Raw genomic sequence first — 18,521 nt, forward strand, 5'->3', positions numbered from 1 at the left:
TCTTTTGATATTAATTAACATATAGCTAATATCTATCTTAATTTCATCAACCTGCTTTGTTTAATCTTTAGTGCTTTGCCCAACAAAAACTATCAATATCAGTTCTTAAATTTTAAATTCAGACTTAAACTCAACAACTTTTTCAGGTGGGATGGGGTGTAGGGTTTGTAGGAGAGAAGCTTCCAGTTTTCAAGAATTTTAATAGACATAAATCATATTGGATTGAGTCACTTTGTTAAAATGGGATACCTTGTGCCAGTTCTTAAAAAACGAGTTTTTATCTGTTTAAGGTTATCTGCACCTTCCTTTTCCAGATGCTGACTGACCCATTGTATATTTCTGCTTCACATTCCAATGACCTTTGCTTGAACCAGCCATTTTATCCAGTTATTAATGACAAAATAAGGTTTTATTCTGGCATGAATTGCAATGACATAGCATGGTCCTGCTGAAAGCAGTGCAGCAATCTCAAAGTTTCAGTGACCCAACTTTGAGCACAGATGGAGTTTCCAAGTTCTCCAAGATGTTCTGGTATCCTCCCTCAACCCAAAGACACACTGAGCGTTAACTGCCAACTAAAAATGTATCCCAGTGTAGGTGGGTGGTGGGGGAATTAGAGTCGGGATGAGTGTCAATGGCCATGTAGGAGAATAGGTTATAGAACAATAATTGAGATTAATCGGATTAATCCCAGAAGTATCACTGACAATGGGTTGAATGGCCTTCTGCTGTGCAACAAGAAACTTTGAGGAATATGATGTGAAACTACCTGGCTGAGGGGTACATCCACTTGTGTGAGAAGGCTCTTCACAGCTGTACGGAGTTCCTTCAGGAAGCGGCACTGTGGGCTCCCAGTATTCCCTTCCGTGACTATGGAATCATTTAAAGAGGAGACTTTCTGCAGCCATTCCCATTCCTCCCTGCAATCAGAGATACACTGTGAGATTTCTCACTAGATCCTGTGCTGGCATGACTGTTTATCCCTGTGTACCATCTGTACAATCTGCTGTTCACAGAGTGAGAAATGTCAGTGCTCATGGATGGCTTGTCTTCATGACCAGGATTGAAGCCCCATGCTATGTGACACATTTCCTACCCTGAGAAAGGCTGGAGCATTTGTATCAAGTTATTAGCCTGATTGCTCTACATGCCTCCTTCACAGCAGTACAGACATAACTTTCAGATCTCTGTTGTGGGATAAAAAGTTAGGGGACCTTCAGAACACAACAGGGCAAAACCAGAGATGTGACATATTAATTGTAAGTCAAGTCAAGTCACTTTTATTGTCATTTCGACCATAACTGCTGGTACAGCACATAGTAAAAATGAGACAATGTTTTTTCAGGACCACGACACAGTACATGACACATTACATGACACAGTACAAAAACTAGACTGAACTACATAAAAAACACAGAAAAAAAACTACACGAGACTACAGACCTACCCAGGACTGCATAAAGCGCACAAAACAGTGCAGGTATTACAATAAATAATAAACAAATAATAAACAGGACAATAGGTTAAAATTACGTGGGACAGAGTAGGAAGGGGGGTAAAGAGAGGGAGGGAGAGAGGGGAGGGAGGGAGGGAAGAGGGAGAGGATCTTAGTGGTTCAGGAAAGGGCTCATAACCACCTCCTCAAGGTGTGGGTAATAAATATTGGCCTTGCCAGCAATTCCCACATCCTTAAAAACCACCGTTCAGGAAAGGGCAAAGATAGCATGTAGGACTGACAGAGTGGATCAAAGCAAGATGGGAGAGAACTGAAAAATACACATCCAAAGGCATAATGAGGAAAATACCAATCATTCCCATTACCTGGATACGTTTTTGTTGTTCCGTATTTTAGTGTGACAGAGAATGTTGGGGAACCTGTTGGGAACGAGGACTTTAATCTGATCCACAGAGCTGCAGAGTTTGAGATACCCAAGATAGAGGCCTGGAGGCAAGGCCTGACTACTCCGCTGGTGATACTCCAGCTTGTCCTGGAGAAGAAACATGAACAGACAACTTCAAGGTTTTTAACATTCTGTACATATTTGGCTGTTGGAGTGACCAAGCTATATTAAAGCTGTTGCTTCACAGCTCAGCGACCTGTGTTTGAAACTGACTTCGGTGTCCTCTTATGTCTGAAAGGTATGCGGACTGGTGGATCAATTGACCGATGTCAATTGTCCCTAGTGTGCGGGCGAGAGACAGAAGCTGGGGGGAGCTGATGGGAATGTGGCTGTTTGATGGTCAGTGCAGACGCAATGGGCTCTAGAGTCTTCCTTGGTGCAATTTAATTTTAATCCTCTATTTTAATCTGTTGAAGATGGGGATTCCTCCTAGAAATGTGATAGCACCTGTGACAAAAAACTTGGACTGCCACTCAAATGGGTTATTTTCTGCTTGGCTGATCTGGTTAAATTAGTTCTGAACAAAAGTGCATTTTTCTTCCATTCCCTGTGAACGAGGGGTTAGTATTAGTTCCTAATAGTTATTGATGGAAGAATTCATCCAGTGTACACTGTCATGTTCTTTTGATTGACTGTAATGACCTGTAATGACAAGATGCACCTGTGGTGGGATAGGAAAGACACTCAGCAAGGAATCACTTGAGGCTTTCCACAGCACCCTAACATTTGGGAAGAAGAAGAGATGCTCCCTGACCTCAGAGACGCAGCGATAATTGCCCTCTACAAAAATAAAGGTTCAAGGACCGACTGCGGGAACTACAGAGGCATCTCACTATTTTCCATTGCTGGGAAAATCCTTGCCTGCATCATCCGCAACAGACTGATTCCAACAGAGTCAGAAGAGAACCTTCCCGAGTCGCAATGCAGCACTGTTGACATGATCTTCACAGTGAGACAGAAACAGAAGAAGTGCCTGGAACTGAACATGACATTATACTCTGTCTACATTGATCTGACAAAGGCGTTTGACACGGTCAACAGAAATGCGCTGTGGATCATCCTTAGAAAGCTTGGCTGCCCGCAAAAATTCACACCACTCATCCGCCTGCTCCACGATGGCATGACAGGAAAAGTGTTCTCAGGTGGTTCCCCATCTGAGACTTTCAACATCTCAAATGGCGTGAAGCAAGGGTGCATTCTAGCACCAGTGCTCTTCAACCTCTTCTTCACCCAAATCCTGAAGCATGCTGTTAAGGACCTAGACCTGGGTATTTACAGAAGATATCGCCTAGATGGATCGATGTTTGACCTGAGATGCCTTGCTGCAAAGACCAAAATGATGAGGAGGCTCATCAATGAAGCCCTGTTTGCTGATGACTATGCCCTCATGGCCCACCAGGAGAACCATCTGCAAACGACTGTCGGTAAGTTCTCTGCAGCCTCAAAGCTGTTCGTCCTGACAATCAGCCTCGGTAAGACAGAAGTTATCCTAAAACGTACACCAAACAGTCACCCTCCTCAGCCATGCATCACTATCGACGGCACTATCCTGAAGAATGTGGAGAGCTTCAAGTACCTAGGAAGCACCATCTCCAGTGACGGATCCCTTGACAAAGAGATCATAGCAAAGATTCAGAAAGCCAGCCAGGCACTCGGAAAACTCTGTGTCAAAGTTCTGGAGCACAAGGACATTCAGCTTTCAACCAAGCTCATGATGTACAAGGCTGTGGTCCTCACCTCTCTCCTGTACAGCTGCAAAACCTGGACACTGTACCGCAGGCACATTGAACAGCTGGAACAGTTTCACATGCACTCTCTGCAGTCGGTCATGAGGGTTCGATGGCAGGACTGAATCACCTTGACAGAGCCAACAGCACTAGCATTGAGGCAGGGATCCTTCAGGCCCAGCTACGCTGGACTGGCCATGTAATCCGCTTGGGTGAAACAAGAATCCCCAGGCAGCTGCTCTAGGGTGAGTTTGAGCATGGCAGTCGCAATCAGGGCTGCCCCAAAGAAAGATTCAAAGACAATATGAAACTGTACATCAAATGGGCAGACCTCCAACCTCGACAACTTGAGGAGTCCACAGCCAACAGGGTTGCATGGTGCGCCCTGACCAGAAAAGCTGTACCTGTCTTGGGGGATGACCGAAAACAGCGCCTTGCAGCAGCACAAGACCGACGCCACAAAGCTGTGTATGCACCTGCTCTAACAACCGCCATTCCATGTCCAACCTGCAACCGCACGTGTGCTTCGGCCTTCGGCCTCCGAAGCCACATGCGTAACCACAGATGACTGCACAATGTTTAGTCTTCCTCGGTCTCCGAGAGACAATGAACAAAACCTTCATTTTTATTTTAACATTCAAAATGATTGTTGATACCTTCAAATTCTTTGCAGTTCCTAACTGCTTAAGTAGTGATATTGTTTCATTTTCACTCCCAGCTGTTTCTAGCATCTCCTAGCCTGAATGCTTGAAACCGTATTGAGCAAAACAGTTCTGAATTGTTTTACTGCTTATTTCTCACCAACTATCAGTGACAAAAATCATCACTTTTTGAAACCAATAGCCACCTAAGTGCATGCGACTGATGCTAGTTAGAAACTGTTTGGCAATCGTCTTCTTTTCCAATTAAGTGGCAATAGTGTCCCAAATAAACAAAATGAATCCTGGCTATTTTCTCCATTAGTTTTTGTTCTTTAAGAGTCGTCCCAAATAAACAGCTACCTTGATTAACTAATGGCCCAATTAACCGGGATCCATTGTATTCCCAAAAGTGAGCAGTCATTGTGGGAACAATGAAGGGTATAGTGAAGGATAACGAAGGATGTAGTGAGGGGCAATGAGGGATGTAGTGAGGAGCAGTAGAGCATGTAGTGAGGGGTAATGAGGAGTGTAAGTGGGGATAATGGAGGGTGTAGTGAGAAGATATTGAGGAATATGACAAATTTGCAATGAGGGATTAATTGAGAAGGAATTGAAGGGTATACTGAGGGGTTATAAGGGATTTAGTGAGACAGTGATACAGTGGGAGACTGATGAACCTTATTGTAAGTGGGGAAGAGAGATACAGTAAATGGGAATTATAGAATAACATGAGGTGGTGTCCAAATTTGTTACACCTGTGAGACTCTTCCTATATTGAACATTTCCAAGTACCTTCATGGACATAAGCAGCATGTCCAGTGCAGTGATGCAGTCAAGGGCAGAGACTGATTTCCGATAGTTGTGAAGCTTTGACAGTGGGATCCATCGGACACTATCCAACACCTGCGATGGAAGCATCTCCTTGACAGTTAGGATTAAAACATTTCCGAGCTTATCCTTGATTGGTTCAAAGTGCACCTGGCCCAGGTCTTGTGTCCCCAGTGAACTCTGAAGAACAGAATGGTACAACTTTAGCTCATCTCCATTTATAACTGGGTAACTTTTCTGTCTAACACATTTTGAGTGGATGACCATCATTGGCAGGAGGGCAGGTGAATGGGAGTCTGAATCCAGGGCTTGAGTGGTGCCTCACCTTTGAACTAACTGTCAGACCCATGCCCATCTGTCAAAACCACACCCTGCTGATATCTCTAATGCTGGAAACATTCTGGACTGTAGACTCAACCAACAAACTGTAAACCATCAGACATACATCCTAATAGTTGGAGTAAACCTTCTTGGAGATGAAAGAGCTTACAAGGAGCTAGTGATAAAATGGCAGAATAAACAACGAGTAATGGTTAAAGAATGGTGAGGAATATGCCCTGCGTACAGAGAAACAAGACTTTTGGGCATACCCAACGTTAAAAGTACAAGCTCAAATGCATAAGGTCATAAGAATGTTTTCTTTTCTTTTTACAATAATTTTATTCAGAAGAAGAAAAAAACAAGATTTACAGAGTGCAGCACATAGATAGATTTCAATGTAACTTCTGTACATACTTAAGAATGTTAACTGAGTAAGTACTGGACTGAAAATGGGGACACTGATATGAGACCAAAGTGATGTAGAGGAAGGGAAATGTTTTTATACATGTTGTAAGTCTGTGGAATATACGATTGGAGTTAGTCTTAGGCTAGAATGATGGGAATTTGTCCTAAGGATGATAGACATAGGATGATAAATCTCAATCTATCCCAAAGTCTTGAAATGTAGTTATTTACTTCTGATAACTATCACAATACTAACATTGGCACATCTTTCCCTTTCATCCCTTTTCAACATTCTGAAGGGGTTATATTCTCTTCTGCACTCTGGTTCACTCTTCTTTCTCCTCAATGTGGCAAAGCATTACAAGACTTGGAACTGCTACCTCATAACTCCAGCAATTTGGTTTGATCCTGACCTCTGACGCTTTGTGGAATTTAGACATTTTTCCTGCGATCGCATGAATTTCCTGGGTATCCTATTTTCTTCTAATATCCCAAAGAAGTTCCAGTAGGCAGGTTAATTGACCATTGTAGATTACTCCAAATATAATGGATGGCAGGAGAACCTGGAAGGGAAGGGGTGGAGGGGGGAGGTTAGAGAGAATGGGTTTCAGGGAAGTAAGTGGGGAGATGAGATGACAGGAATACACCGAGAGCTGACATTGACCTGATGGATAAAATGAGCTTCTTACAATCCATAAGACAACATGAGAAATTCTACAGCAAGTTTCCATACAATCACACACCTGTTCTGTTACCTCTTCTTTTCCCATCATGCAGTGTCTAGAAAATACTTCCAATTTAATGTACAGCACTCCCATCACTGGGGAAACCAGTATCTCAGCTTCGTTCAACATTTCTATTCAGCCTGGAAATGTGACCCCAAGCTTTCTGTTGTCTGTGACTTTAATTCTCCACCTCAGACCTAATATGACCTCTCTGTCATAAGCTTTCTGCACATTTTGACAGATGTTCAATTTAAACTAAAAGGAAGTCACTGCACCTTGTGACAATGAATCTCCCAGCTTTCCCAACTCAACACGTTTCAGCCTTCAGGTATTTTCACACTTCAGGCATTTATCACTTTTCTTATCTGTTAAGATCAGATAATTATTCTGATTATTTTACCAACTTCTCCAAGGCTCCCTTTTAACTTTTTCTTCCCCTTTGTCCTCTGTATCACCACCTCTCCTCTCTTTTGACTTAACAAGACCTTTCTTTGTTCTCTTCTTTATTCCTCTCCCTTCTTTGCAACTTATAACTCACCTTATCTCTAACTATTGCTAGTTCTGAATGAAGGACAGTGACCTGAAAACTTAACTCTTTCTTCACAGAGGTTGTCTGACCTGCTCAACAGTACTATCTGTTTAATTTCACAATTCAATGGTTCAGAATAAGGACTGCAGTTCTCCTGCATGACATGGGGTGGTGCTACAGCATCATAGGTATCACAGGGAAATTCATAAATTAGATAAAACTGTACATTTACTTAAAAGCAGAATTATTGATATTTACCAAAGGAGGCTGTTCATCCCACTAGACAGATTTCATTACAACAATCCAAATTTAATTCATGTGAAACGTGAAATTAATTCATGTTAATTTGCGGCATCCTGGTAGCAAAACAGTATTAAAGAATCAGCAACCCAGTTTCTATTCTGCCACCATCCATAAGGAGTTTGTAAGTTCTCCCCTCAACTTTGACCATGTGGGTTTTCTTGGGTGCACTGGTTTCCTCCCAATTCCAAAGACATATGGATTAGTGAGTTAACTGGTCATGGGTGTAAGTGAGTTTGATGGGCTGGAAGGGCCTATTACTTGTTGCAGCTCTAAATACATCAAAGATATATAAATAGGTAAATATCGTGTACGTTGGAAACCTTAAATAAAAACAGAAAATACACTCAACAGGTCTGGCAGCATCTACGGAGAGAAACTCAGAGTTAATGTTTCAGGACTGGGACCCCTTGTTAGAACTGGGAAAGAGAGAAAATAGTTTAGTTTTCAATTGTAGAGAAGTGGGAGAGTAGTAGTTAGATTAAAGGAGATATCTCTAATAGGATGGGACCAACTGGATTAATGTGCATTTCGAGGCAGACAATATTTCTTTCATGGTGTTATGTGCTGCTAGTTGTGGGGCTGTGGGATATGGCAGACAGGCCAGACTATATTATTAGAGAGAGAAAAACTGAGCCAAATCACAGTAAGATAACTGGCAAAAATGTCCAGTTCTGATGCAGACAGAAAGAAAAAGTCAATTATCTAAAGCTGGAGAATTCAGTTTTGATCCAAAGACGGCTGAAACGGAAGATGTGGTGTTATGTGTCAAGCTTATGCTGGGTCTTTTTACACAGCAGGAGGCCACTGACAGAAAAGTTGAGTGGGAGTGGGAAGGAGAATTAAAATGGCAAAGCACCCAATCTGCACTTTGTTTCTCAAAATGAAATCACATTGGAAGCAGAACTACTGATTCCTCTCCATCGCAATTGGTAGGGTCCTCATCTATGTCTGTTCCATCTCACAGAAACCTCACCCTTTCCTTCAACATCCATGACCAGAACTTCCTTTCCATCAGCTTCCACATTTTTAGTTTCACCCTCAGCTATGTCCTTTGCAAGGGGGGACATAGGGTCAGGAGAAGTAGAGTCTGTGTGGATAGAACTGAGGAACAGTAAGGGCAAAAGGACCCAAATGGGTGTTGTCTACAGGCCACCAAACAGTAGCATGGATATTGGGTGCAAGTTGAATAGGGAGTTAACATTGACATGTGGCAAAGGTAATGTCGCAGTAGTTATGGGCGATTTCAACATGCAGGTGAACTGGGAGAATCAGGTTGGTGCTGGACCACAGGATAGGGAGTTTGTAGAGTGCCTACGGGATGCATTCTTGGAACAGCTTGTACAAGAGCCGACCAGGGACAAGACTATTCTGGATTTAGTGTTATGTAATGAACAGGATTTGATAAGCGATCTTACAGTAAAGGAGCCATTAAGAGGTAGTGATCATAATATGATAAGTTTTTATCTGCAATTTGAGAAGGATAAGGGCAGCTCGGAGGTGTCAGTGTTGCAGTTGAACAGGGGAAACTATGGAGCCATGAGGGAGGAGCTGGCCAAAGTTGACTGGACCGATAGCCTAGCAGAAAAGACAGTGGAACAGCAATGGCAGGTATTCTTGGGAATAATGCTCAAGGTGCAAAATCAGTTCATCCCCCAGAGAAGGAAGGATTCAAAGGGGGGAAAGGGGCCACAGTGGTTGACAAAGGAAGTTAGAGATTGCATAGCATTAAAAAAAAAGGAAGTATGACAGAGCTAAGGTGAGTGGGAGGACAGATGTTTGGGAAGTTTTTAAGGAACAACAGAACTTAACTAAAAAGACAATACGGGGAGAAAAAATGAGGTACGAATGCAAGCTAGCCAGGAATATAAAGGAAGATAGCAAAAGCTTTTTTAGGTATGTGAAGAGAAAGAAGATAGTTAAGAACAATGTTGGGCCCTTGAAAAATGGATTGGGTGAAATTGTTATGGGAAACAGAGAAATGGCAGAAGAATTTAATGAGTACTTTAGATCTGTTTTCACTAAGGAAGACACAAGCAATCTCCCAGATGTATGGATGGGCCAAGGTCATAGGGTAACAGAGGAAATGAAACAGATTGACATTAGGAAGGAAACAGTGATGAGTAGACTGATGGGACTGAAGGCTGACAAATCCCCAGGTCCAGATGGTCTGCATCCTAGGGTACTAAAGGAGGTGGCCCTGGAAATTGCGGATGCATTGGTAATCATTTTCCAATGTTCCTTAGATTCAGGATCAGTTCCTGAGGATTGGAGAATGGCTAATGTTATCCCACTTTTTAAGAAAGGAGGGAGGGAGAAAACAGAGAACTATCGACCTGTCAGCCTGACATCGGTGGTGGGGAAGATGCTAGAGTCCATTATTAAGGATGAAATAGTGGCATATCTAGATAGGAGTGATAGGATTGGGCCGAGCCAGCATGGATTTACCAAGGATAAATCATGCTTGACTAATCTGTTGGAGTTTTTTGAGGATGTAACCAGGAAGTTAGACAGGGGAGATTCAGTAGATGTAGTGTACCTTGATTTTCAGAAGGCATTTGATAAGGTCCCACATAGAAGATTGGTGGGTAAAATCAAAGCTCAGGGCATCAGGGGGAAGACATTGACATGGATAGAAAACTGGTTGGCAGATAGAAAGCAAAGGGTAGCGGTGAATGGGTGTTTCTCAGAATGGCAGGTGGTGACTAGTGGGGTGCCACAGGGCTCGGTATTGGGACCACAGCTGTTTACAATTTATGTCAACGATTTGGATGAAGGCATTGAAAATAACATCAGCAAATTTGCTGATGAGACTAAGCTGGGTGGCAGTGTGACATGTGATGAGGATGTTAGGAGAATTCAGGGTGACTTGGATAGGCTGGGTGAGTGGGCAGGTACTTGGCAGATGACGTTTAATGTGAATAAGTGTGAGGTTATCCACTTTGGGAGTAAGAACAGGAAGGCAGATTATTATCTGAACGGTGTAGAGTTAGGTAAGGGAGAAATACAAAGAGATCTAGGAGTCCTTGTTCATCAGTCACTGGAGGTGAATGAGCAAGTGCAGCAGGCAGTGAAGAAGGCTAATGGAATGTCGGCCTTTATTACAAAGGGAATTGAGTAAAAGAGCAAGGAAATCCTCTTGCATTTGTACAGAGCCCTGGTGAGACCACACCTGGAGTATTGTGTACAGTTTTGGTCTCCAGGGATAAGGAAGGACATCCTGGCTGTAGAGGAAGTGCAGCGTAGATTCACGAGGTTAATTCCTGGGATGTCTGGACTGTCTTACGCAGAGAGGTTAGAGAGACTGGGCTTGTACATGCTGGAATTAAGGAGATTGAGGGGGGATCTGATTGAAACATATAAGATTATTAAGGGATTGGACAAAATAGAGGCAGGAAATATGTTCCAGATGCTGGGAGAGTCCAGTACCAGAGGGCATGATTTGAGAATAAGGGGTAGGGCATTTAGGACAGAGTTAAGGAAAAACTTCTTCTTCCAGAGAGTTGTGGGGGTCTGGAATGCACTGCCTTGGAAGGTAGTGGAGGCCAATTCTCTGGATGCTTTCAAGAAGGAGCTAGATAGGTATCTTATGGATAGGGGAATCAAGGGATAGGGGGACAAGGCAGGAACCGGGTATTGATAGTAGTTGATTAGCCATGATCTCAAAATGGCGGTGCAGGCTCAAAGGGCCGAATGGTCTACTTCTGCACCTATTGCCTATTGTCTAATACTCCCTCTGCTCCCCTTTCACCACTTCAAAGGTGCTGCTCCCTCTATAAAATATGGTGAACTACCAACATTCCCTGGCTTCTCATACCAATATCACATGCTATCAAGGAAATACAACACTTCCCAATATTCAAGATGTTAACCATTCCTGAGGTGAAAACTGTAACTTACTCGTGCTTCACAGAATTATAGAAACGTCACACTCAAGAAGAGGCTGTTTGGCCCATTGATCTGTACTAGGTCCAACTAAGCCCTGCACCTTCTCCTTCTAGCTTTCTTACCTTGCAGCTCCTCTAACTGAACTGCCACTCTCCCCTGGCACTGTATTCCAAGCCCCAACTATTCATTACTTAAATTGTAGTTGTTGGTTCTCTCCGTGCCTTGTGGTGCATCAGGTGGCAACCTTGCCGTTTCTTTAGCCTTTGTCTGTTCTTAAAAGGTCGAGTTGCTAGTTTGACATTCAACCCATCATGGATGATAAGCATACAAGAAGCTGGCCAGATTTGAACCCGGCACCACAAGCCTTGAAGTCTGGTGCGGATGCCACAAGACAACAGCCAGTTATCACTTAAATGCTGACTATGTTTGTATTTCTTTTGCCAATATCTTCATTCTATGAATTTACACCAATGAAAACAGTTTCTTTCTATCTACTCTTCATGATTTTAAACACCTCTATCAGATTTCCTTGCAAACTCTCCTTTTTCATGGAGAACAACACAATTCCTCCAGTGCATCCGTATTACTGAGGTCTGTCAGTTCAGGTTCAAGTTCAGCTTGTCATTGTAATTCAACCATACATATTTTTACAGCTAAATGAAATAACATTTCAGCCCTGGAAATACTCCAGTAAATTTCTTTTGCACCCTTTCTGAAGCCTCTACACTTTCCCTGGGGCCTTGCATCCAGGAATGCGCACAATACTCCAGGTGTGCCTGAACCAGTGTTTCATAAAGGTTCAACATGATTTCCATGTTCTTGTACTTGTTGCTACTAATATAGGGGTTTTATTTATTCATTTCCCTTCATTTATCTCATTGACTACTTCTTCACAAAACATGAAACATGTAGAGTTTGTACATTCTTTCTTTGACCACATGGATTTCCTTTGGGCTTTCCAGTTCTCTCTCACATCTCAAGATGTATGGGTTGGTAGTTTCTTTGGTCACAGTAAATTGCCCTGAGAACAGGTAGGGTGGGAATGTGGGGAGAATAAAGTGGAAAAATTGGGAGAATGTGACTATTCTGTGAACTGCATAGACTTGATGGGCTGACTGGTCACCTACTTTGCAAGGAAGCATAGTAATGTGTCAAAGATTGAATCATATTTGATTGTCTTGCGAATTTCTGAATGTCCATTCTTGCTATGCAATGTAAATTACGTGAGTATGCAGAAAACCACATAAGAATTAAATTTGCCTTCAAACGTACAAATGGACAGAAAATTTAAAGCCCAAAGCTTGCTCCTCTGATGAGATCCTGAAGCCGGGGAGATGTTGCTTTCAGCTGAGTGGAGAAGGTTCATACCTGGAGCTGGGACACTGCTACTAACATCTTCTGCCTGGTCTGCAGCACCGAAGAGGAAGAAGAGAGTGTGGAATTCATTCCCTGCTGCAGCCACTGGATGTCCCTCCACATACATGAGATCTGGAGAGAGAGAAAAAAACACAATCCCATCAATTAAACACCAGGAAGGGCAAGCCACAGGCTAGAGCCCTTACATAACTCCATTCTCTCACCACTGGCCCCAGACTTGCATGACTCAACTCTCTCACCATCAGCTCCAGACCTTGCACAACTCCACTCTCTCACACTGGGCCCAACTCTTGTCTCTCACCATTGGCCCTAGCCTTTGCATAAGCCCATTCTCTTACCTCAGGTTCCAGCCCTCTGAAGTGGGAAAGATAGTTCACACATTCTTGGTGACCATTTGAATCATGGAGGCGTGCAGGACAGTAAGGAGGCATTTCTGCCCATTGTGTCAATGTTGAAGAAAAATAGACGGCCCAGTTCCCTATCAAGAAGCCCTACAGCTCATGACTCTTCCAGTGCTCATCTAGGTTCTGTTTAAATGTGGTGCAGGTTTCAGTCTCCACCATTAGCTGAGTACAATTTATTTTGCTTGACTTCTTTCTGATCTTTCTACCAATTACCCTTGGTTGTTGACCTCTCTCCTGAGAGAGAAGATCCATTCTGTTCACCCTACCAGAGCCTCTCATCTTACTCACACATCACCTTGAAAACAAAGAAAACAACACAGTATTACCAGCATCTCCTCCAGACAAGAATTCTGCTTTGCATCCTCTCAAGTGCTACCACATATTATTTGTAGTGTGGTCACCAGAACTGTACACACACACTCTAGTTGCACAGTTTACACAGTTCCAGCAATTCTTCCCTGCTTTTATATTCAATACCTCAGCCAATAAAGGCAAATGCCATCTCATAAGGGCCCTTTATAATTGAAGGAAGAGGCTCCATCTTTGTACTCAAATCCTTTCCATAAAGGCAATTTACTCTTTGCCTTTATAATTACTTGCTGTATTGGCAAGCAATTAACAAACCTGTCAGAATGTTTTGAGATTGTATAAACAATCAGTATACAGAAACCCATGGGTAAGGACACAGGGTCTCTCTGAACAGCAACACTTTTCAAACTCTCACTATTTAAATATCCTTTACTTTTTTACTTCTTCCACTAAGGACTCACATTTTTCCACATTATATGTTCCATCTGCCTGGTCTTTGCACGTACCCTTAGACTGGCTGTATCACCCCCACCACCCCCAAAGTAAGAATGATTTATTCTTTATTTTTGTCTGTTAACTAATACTCAACCCATTCCAGTATATTACCCATATTTCCATATGATCTAATTTTACTCTTTATTATCTTGTGTGGCTTCACAACCAAGGCTTTCTGGAAGTTTGAATACACCACACCCAGTAGTATCACTTAACTAATTTGAAGAGTGTTAACCAAATACTGGAGTCATGTCAACTAGCCAGTAGTTCTCATTTCCTCTCACCATCCTTATCATGACCTGCATCCACCTCATTCATCTACTGTTGACACTTCCATCCATGCCTTTACTTGTTTTATTAATCATGGGATGTCGATCACTGCCAAGACTGGCATTTGTTGTCTGCCTCCAATCACTCTTGAACTGAAGAGAGGGTTCAGAGTCCTTCTACAAAAGACTCTCTTATTTTAAGCCTCCTACAAACTTTGGAGGTAATTCAACACTGTCTAGTCCTAGTTATTCCTGAACTAAAAAAAAAGATTCAGAAACAAGTACATCTCTCACCCTAGAAAGCAATGCAGATTTCCTTCCAAATAGGACATAAAGCAAACAAAATCGGATTTTGTGATAATCCAGTAGTTTAGTGGTCACCATTACTGAGACCAACTTCTTATTCTGGATTAATTCAGTTACTTATGTAAATTCCCTAGAAACTTTGAGGGATTCAAACTCACGTGGCTGGATTAACAGTCTAGATCATCCAATACTAGTACAGTAATACACAGCTGTGGTTATGTTGACCCCTTTGGAATTGATGTTATGGGAGCTGCCGACATTTCTGTAAGTCTGGGATTTCAGTGCATGAACATAAAAGTTATTTCCATCTGACACTCCACTACCTATGGAACCTTTTTCCTTATCTCATGCAGTTTCCCATTCCCTGCTCACTGACAACCATACTTAATTTCCCACATCCAGCATTTTCTTGGTTGGGGTGGCTCAGTGGTGCAGCTGAAAGGGCAACTGCTCCACAGGGCCTCGGGCTTAATCCCGATCAACTGTGCTTGCTGTGTGGAATTTACATGTTCTGTTACCATGTGGATTTCATCTGGGTGCTCATGTTTCCTCCCACAACCCAAAGACATACCAGTTAGAAGATTAATTAGCCACTCTAAATTCCCCCTAGTGTGTATGTGAGGGATGGAACCTGGGAGAATCAGAATCAGGTTTAATATCAGTGGCATGTGTTGTGAAATTTATTGTCTTTGCTGCAGCAGCAGTGCAATGCAATAAATAATGACAGACAAAAATTTTGAATTACAGCAAGTATATAAATATTAGTTAAAATAAATAAGTGGTGCAAAAATAAAAATAAAAAGTAGTGAGGTAGTGTTCATGGGTTCAATGTCCATTCAGAAATTGGATGGCAGAGGGGAAGAAGCTATTCCTGAATCATTGAATACGTGCTTTCAGGCTTCTGTATCTCCTTCCCGATGGTGGCAATGAAAACAAGTCATGACCTCGGTGATGGAGGTCCATAATGATGGATGCTGTCTTTTTTGAGTATTGTTTTTTGAAGATGACCTGAATCCTGGATAAGAGGTTGATGTTTCCATTGTTGTATCTCTCTATGTATGTCACTGAACTATCCTGAGATTCTTAACTCCTTATATATGTCAGGTTGTCTCTGACAAACACTTCCTGAAGTAAGTAACTCCAGAGAGAGTCATTTCCCACAGCACAGAGATCCATAGAGTCTCCACAACCTCTCATGTTCTTAAGTCTTGATAAACCACTTATTCTTTTAACAAAGTTTATTTATTGTGAGCACTAATTTATTTCTAAAACTGGCAGAATTGTTGATGTCTAGGTTATAAATCAGTGCATATTTAATACAATTTCTAATTAATAAATTAATTTACCATCTAGTTATTTACTAATCCACTTACATTATGTATTTAAAGTTGATGGATTATTTTGTAGTTGAAAATGAAGTGTAGATGCTAAGCTAACGCAGTACTCTAAGTTAACAAAAGATTTAATAAATGTTCAGTGTGTGGGTGGTGAAAGACCCCTATGCCCTGATACACTGCCACAGAGAAATCGTCCCACCTTACGTTCCTGAGAAGTGAGAAAGCACTGTTGTACCTTGGAGAACCAGAGGAATTCTTGCATGTCAGAACCTGAACAGCAGCTGTCAATCTCAACAATCGGAAGCTGGTCTTCGCTTGTCACCAGAACGTTCTCCTTGTAGAAGAAAATGGCAGCTAAATACACCCCCCTGAAAAATAAAAATGAGTTAAAACTGTTTCTCAGTCAGATCAGATACACAACTGGGCAACCAAAGAGGAGCACCATCCAGTACTTGACACTGGATTTGAGAATAAGCCTGTCCTCTAGCTGATCTCATTCACTGATTCCATGTCAGTTTCACAGATAGTGAAATTGGGCCCAAGGACCAACAAGGCAGATGCTTGTGGGCTTGGGATTGGATCAGGAGCTATGAAGAACAAATATACTGGAATCTTACTGGAATTATGGAATAAAAACAGGGAATTGCTCACCATATCAAGCAGCATCTATGGAGAAAGGTTCAAAATTAATGCTTCAGGTTCACATAGCAAACTATAGAATATTTAATTCGATTTTCTCTCCACAGATGCTTTCCAGTATATTCTGTTTTGAAACTAAGAAAAAAATATTTTCTAGAATTTCATCTTTGCTAAGTAGCATTACACAAGATACACAATAATGTCAGTGCTTTGTGATTTGTCTCCGAAATGTATCCATTTGGAATCAACAGAATAAACTCAGGAGGAAGGCAACAACAACATTGCTACCTACTTTTTCTTAGGCAGTCTTTTTGAATCAGAATGACTTACCTTCTTCACTCCAGTTTTGTGGATTTAACCATTCGCTTCAACAGTGCAACATGGGGTTTAGAGATGTGACCTGCCTCACACTCTGACGATGGGCAGAATTTGTCAGGGCCCCGGATCTCAGTAAAGAATAACCGGGGAACCTCGCAAACTATAGATGAGTCACAGGTAGATTTCCGATCAGATAATCTGGCCTGTTCCTGATGCAGAGCCTGGAATATTGGAACTTGAACTTTGGTGTCTAGTTTTACCTACTTCTTGATTGCCACCCCTTTACTTATCATATGGTCCACCCATTGATTATGCACAAGTCACTCCCAGAGTGACTTCACTGATCAATCCACTTGTCTATCAGCCACCCTACCCAATATTTCCAATCCAAACACCCCTCCTCCCCAGTCTCCACTTCCATACAATTGTCATCTTTCTCCTTCCTGACCACCCCATCTCCTCAAAAGTACTATTGCTTGCTAATCACATCAGCCATTTACCCCTTCCTTTGTTAGTTTACTCCTTCCTCTGAATCTTTGTCCAGACTACTCATTCCTTCTTGTTCATTTCCCTCCTCACGCGTTTCCTCTCCAGTCCATATCTCAATTTTCTACCTAATCCTTCTCTCACAATCACCAATTTAGATTTGACCTCTGGCACCCCACAACAGAGATAACCTTTGTTCCTCTCAAATAGTTCTGGCTTGTAAATTCCACATACCAACCACCTCCCATCAAATCCTGGACTCCAGCTCAGGTCTGGTGTGAATGAGATTGGCTCTTCATCAGTGAGTCATGAGTCACCAGGAAGCCCAGTAAAAGTGTCCACATTTATGGACCAATTGAAATGTGGGTCTGCTTCTAGCTTGTCTGGACAAATTTACTCCAACACATAGACTACCTTCACCCCATGAAATGATCCAACATTAACTCAGATACCAGGCTAGGATGGTTCAGCTACAATTTCAGGTGTACCTGGAATTTACCATGTGTGGGGGATCAGTGCTCTGTTACCAAAAAAAAACTGTTTTACAGTTGTTCTAGTTTCAACAGAAATAATAAGCTTTCTACCTCAGGCACCAGACTTGCCATAGGTAACAAGCTGAACACTGAACATGTAATTGTTAAAGGTAAATAACATCATCCAATAAATGCAATACTGTAGTAATAGAAGGTGCTTCAGAGACAGCATGCCTTTCAAATAGAAGAAAGTACGGCACAGCAGAGGTTCCCTCTGGACCTCTGCTTGTTCCAATCTTTCTTGGTCTAATCCTTACTTTGGTCAGTGACCAGAAACCCCTTGAGTAAATTCAGGCCTTAAGTACATTCACTAGTTGAACTCACATAGGTCACATTAACTTGAAACACCGGGCAGCTATCACACGGAATTTAGAATAAAACCCTGGTTTTATATCCTACTCCATGTTCCTCTGCATTGAGAAGATTATACCCTGACAGTTTGAGTTAAAATTGCACCCCCTGGGTTCTTTTTTAAATTCGCCTCACAGCAACAGGAGGAACATCCTTCATTTAATTTTTTAAATGAGAGAATTTTTCTGGAAAATGTACTTATGTCAACCTCCATGCAGTTCTTACTGATGGCAGACCCCAGGGAATCAATTGAAGCAGATGCTTTGTATTTCTTTAAGAAATGACTGCAGATGATGATTTAGTGTCCCTTCTCCCTATATCTGTTTGCCTGAACCCTCAACCTGCTAAGTATCTCCCTCAGCCCTCGATCCAGCATTCTGACCCATACAGTTCTGAGCTTCATTTCCTGATTCCGAACATTCATCTTGCATC

The 18,521-nt window shown here is 42.1% G+C and overlaps 1 protein-coding gene across 1 annotated transcript in view; it reads right to left on the bottom strand.

Annotated features, from left to right (window-relative positions):
* LOC132383035 (ankyrin repeat and fibronectin type-III domain-containing protein 1-like) overlaps nt 1–18,521 on the bottom strand; it is a 214,250-nt gene that overhangs the window by 12,587 nt on the left and 183,142 nt on the right. The window contains exons 11-15 of the mRNA XM_059953740.1: nt 15,998–16,130; nt 12,634–12,753; nt 5,062–5,277; nt 1,822–1,988; nt 770–920 (exon numbers count right to left, since the gene is read on the bottom strand). Coding sequence (XP_059809723.1) covers nt 770–920; nt 1,822–1,988; nt 5,062–5,277; nt 12,634–12,753; nt 15,998–16,130 — 787 coding nt within the window. The remainder of the gene's footprint in view (nt 1–769; nt 921–1,821; nt 1,989–5,061; nt 5,278–12,633; nt 12,754–15,997; nt 16,131–18,521) is intronic.

The sequence above is a fragment of the Hypanus sabinus genome, chromosome 29 (genome assembly GCF_030144855.1).
Source record: "Hypanus sabinus isolate sHypSab1 chromosome 29, sHypSab1.hap1, whole genome shotgun sequence".
NCBI lineage: Eukaryota > Metazoa > Chordata > Chondrichthyes > Myliobatiformes > Dasyatidae > Hypanus > Hypanus sabinus.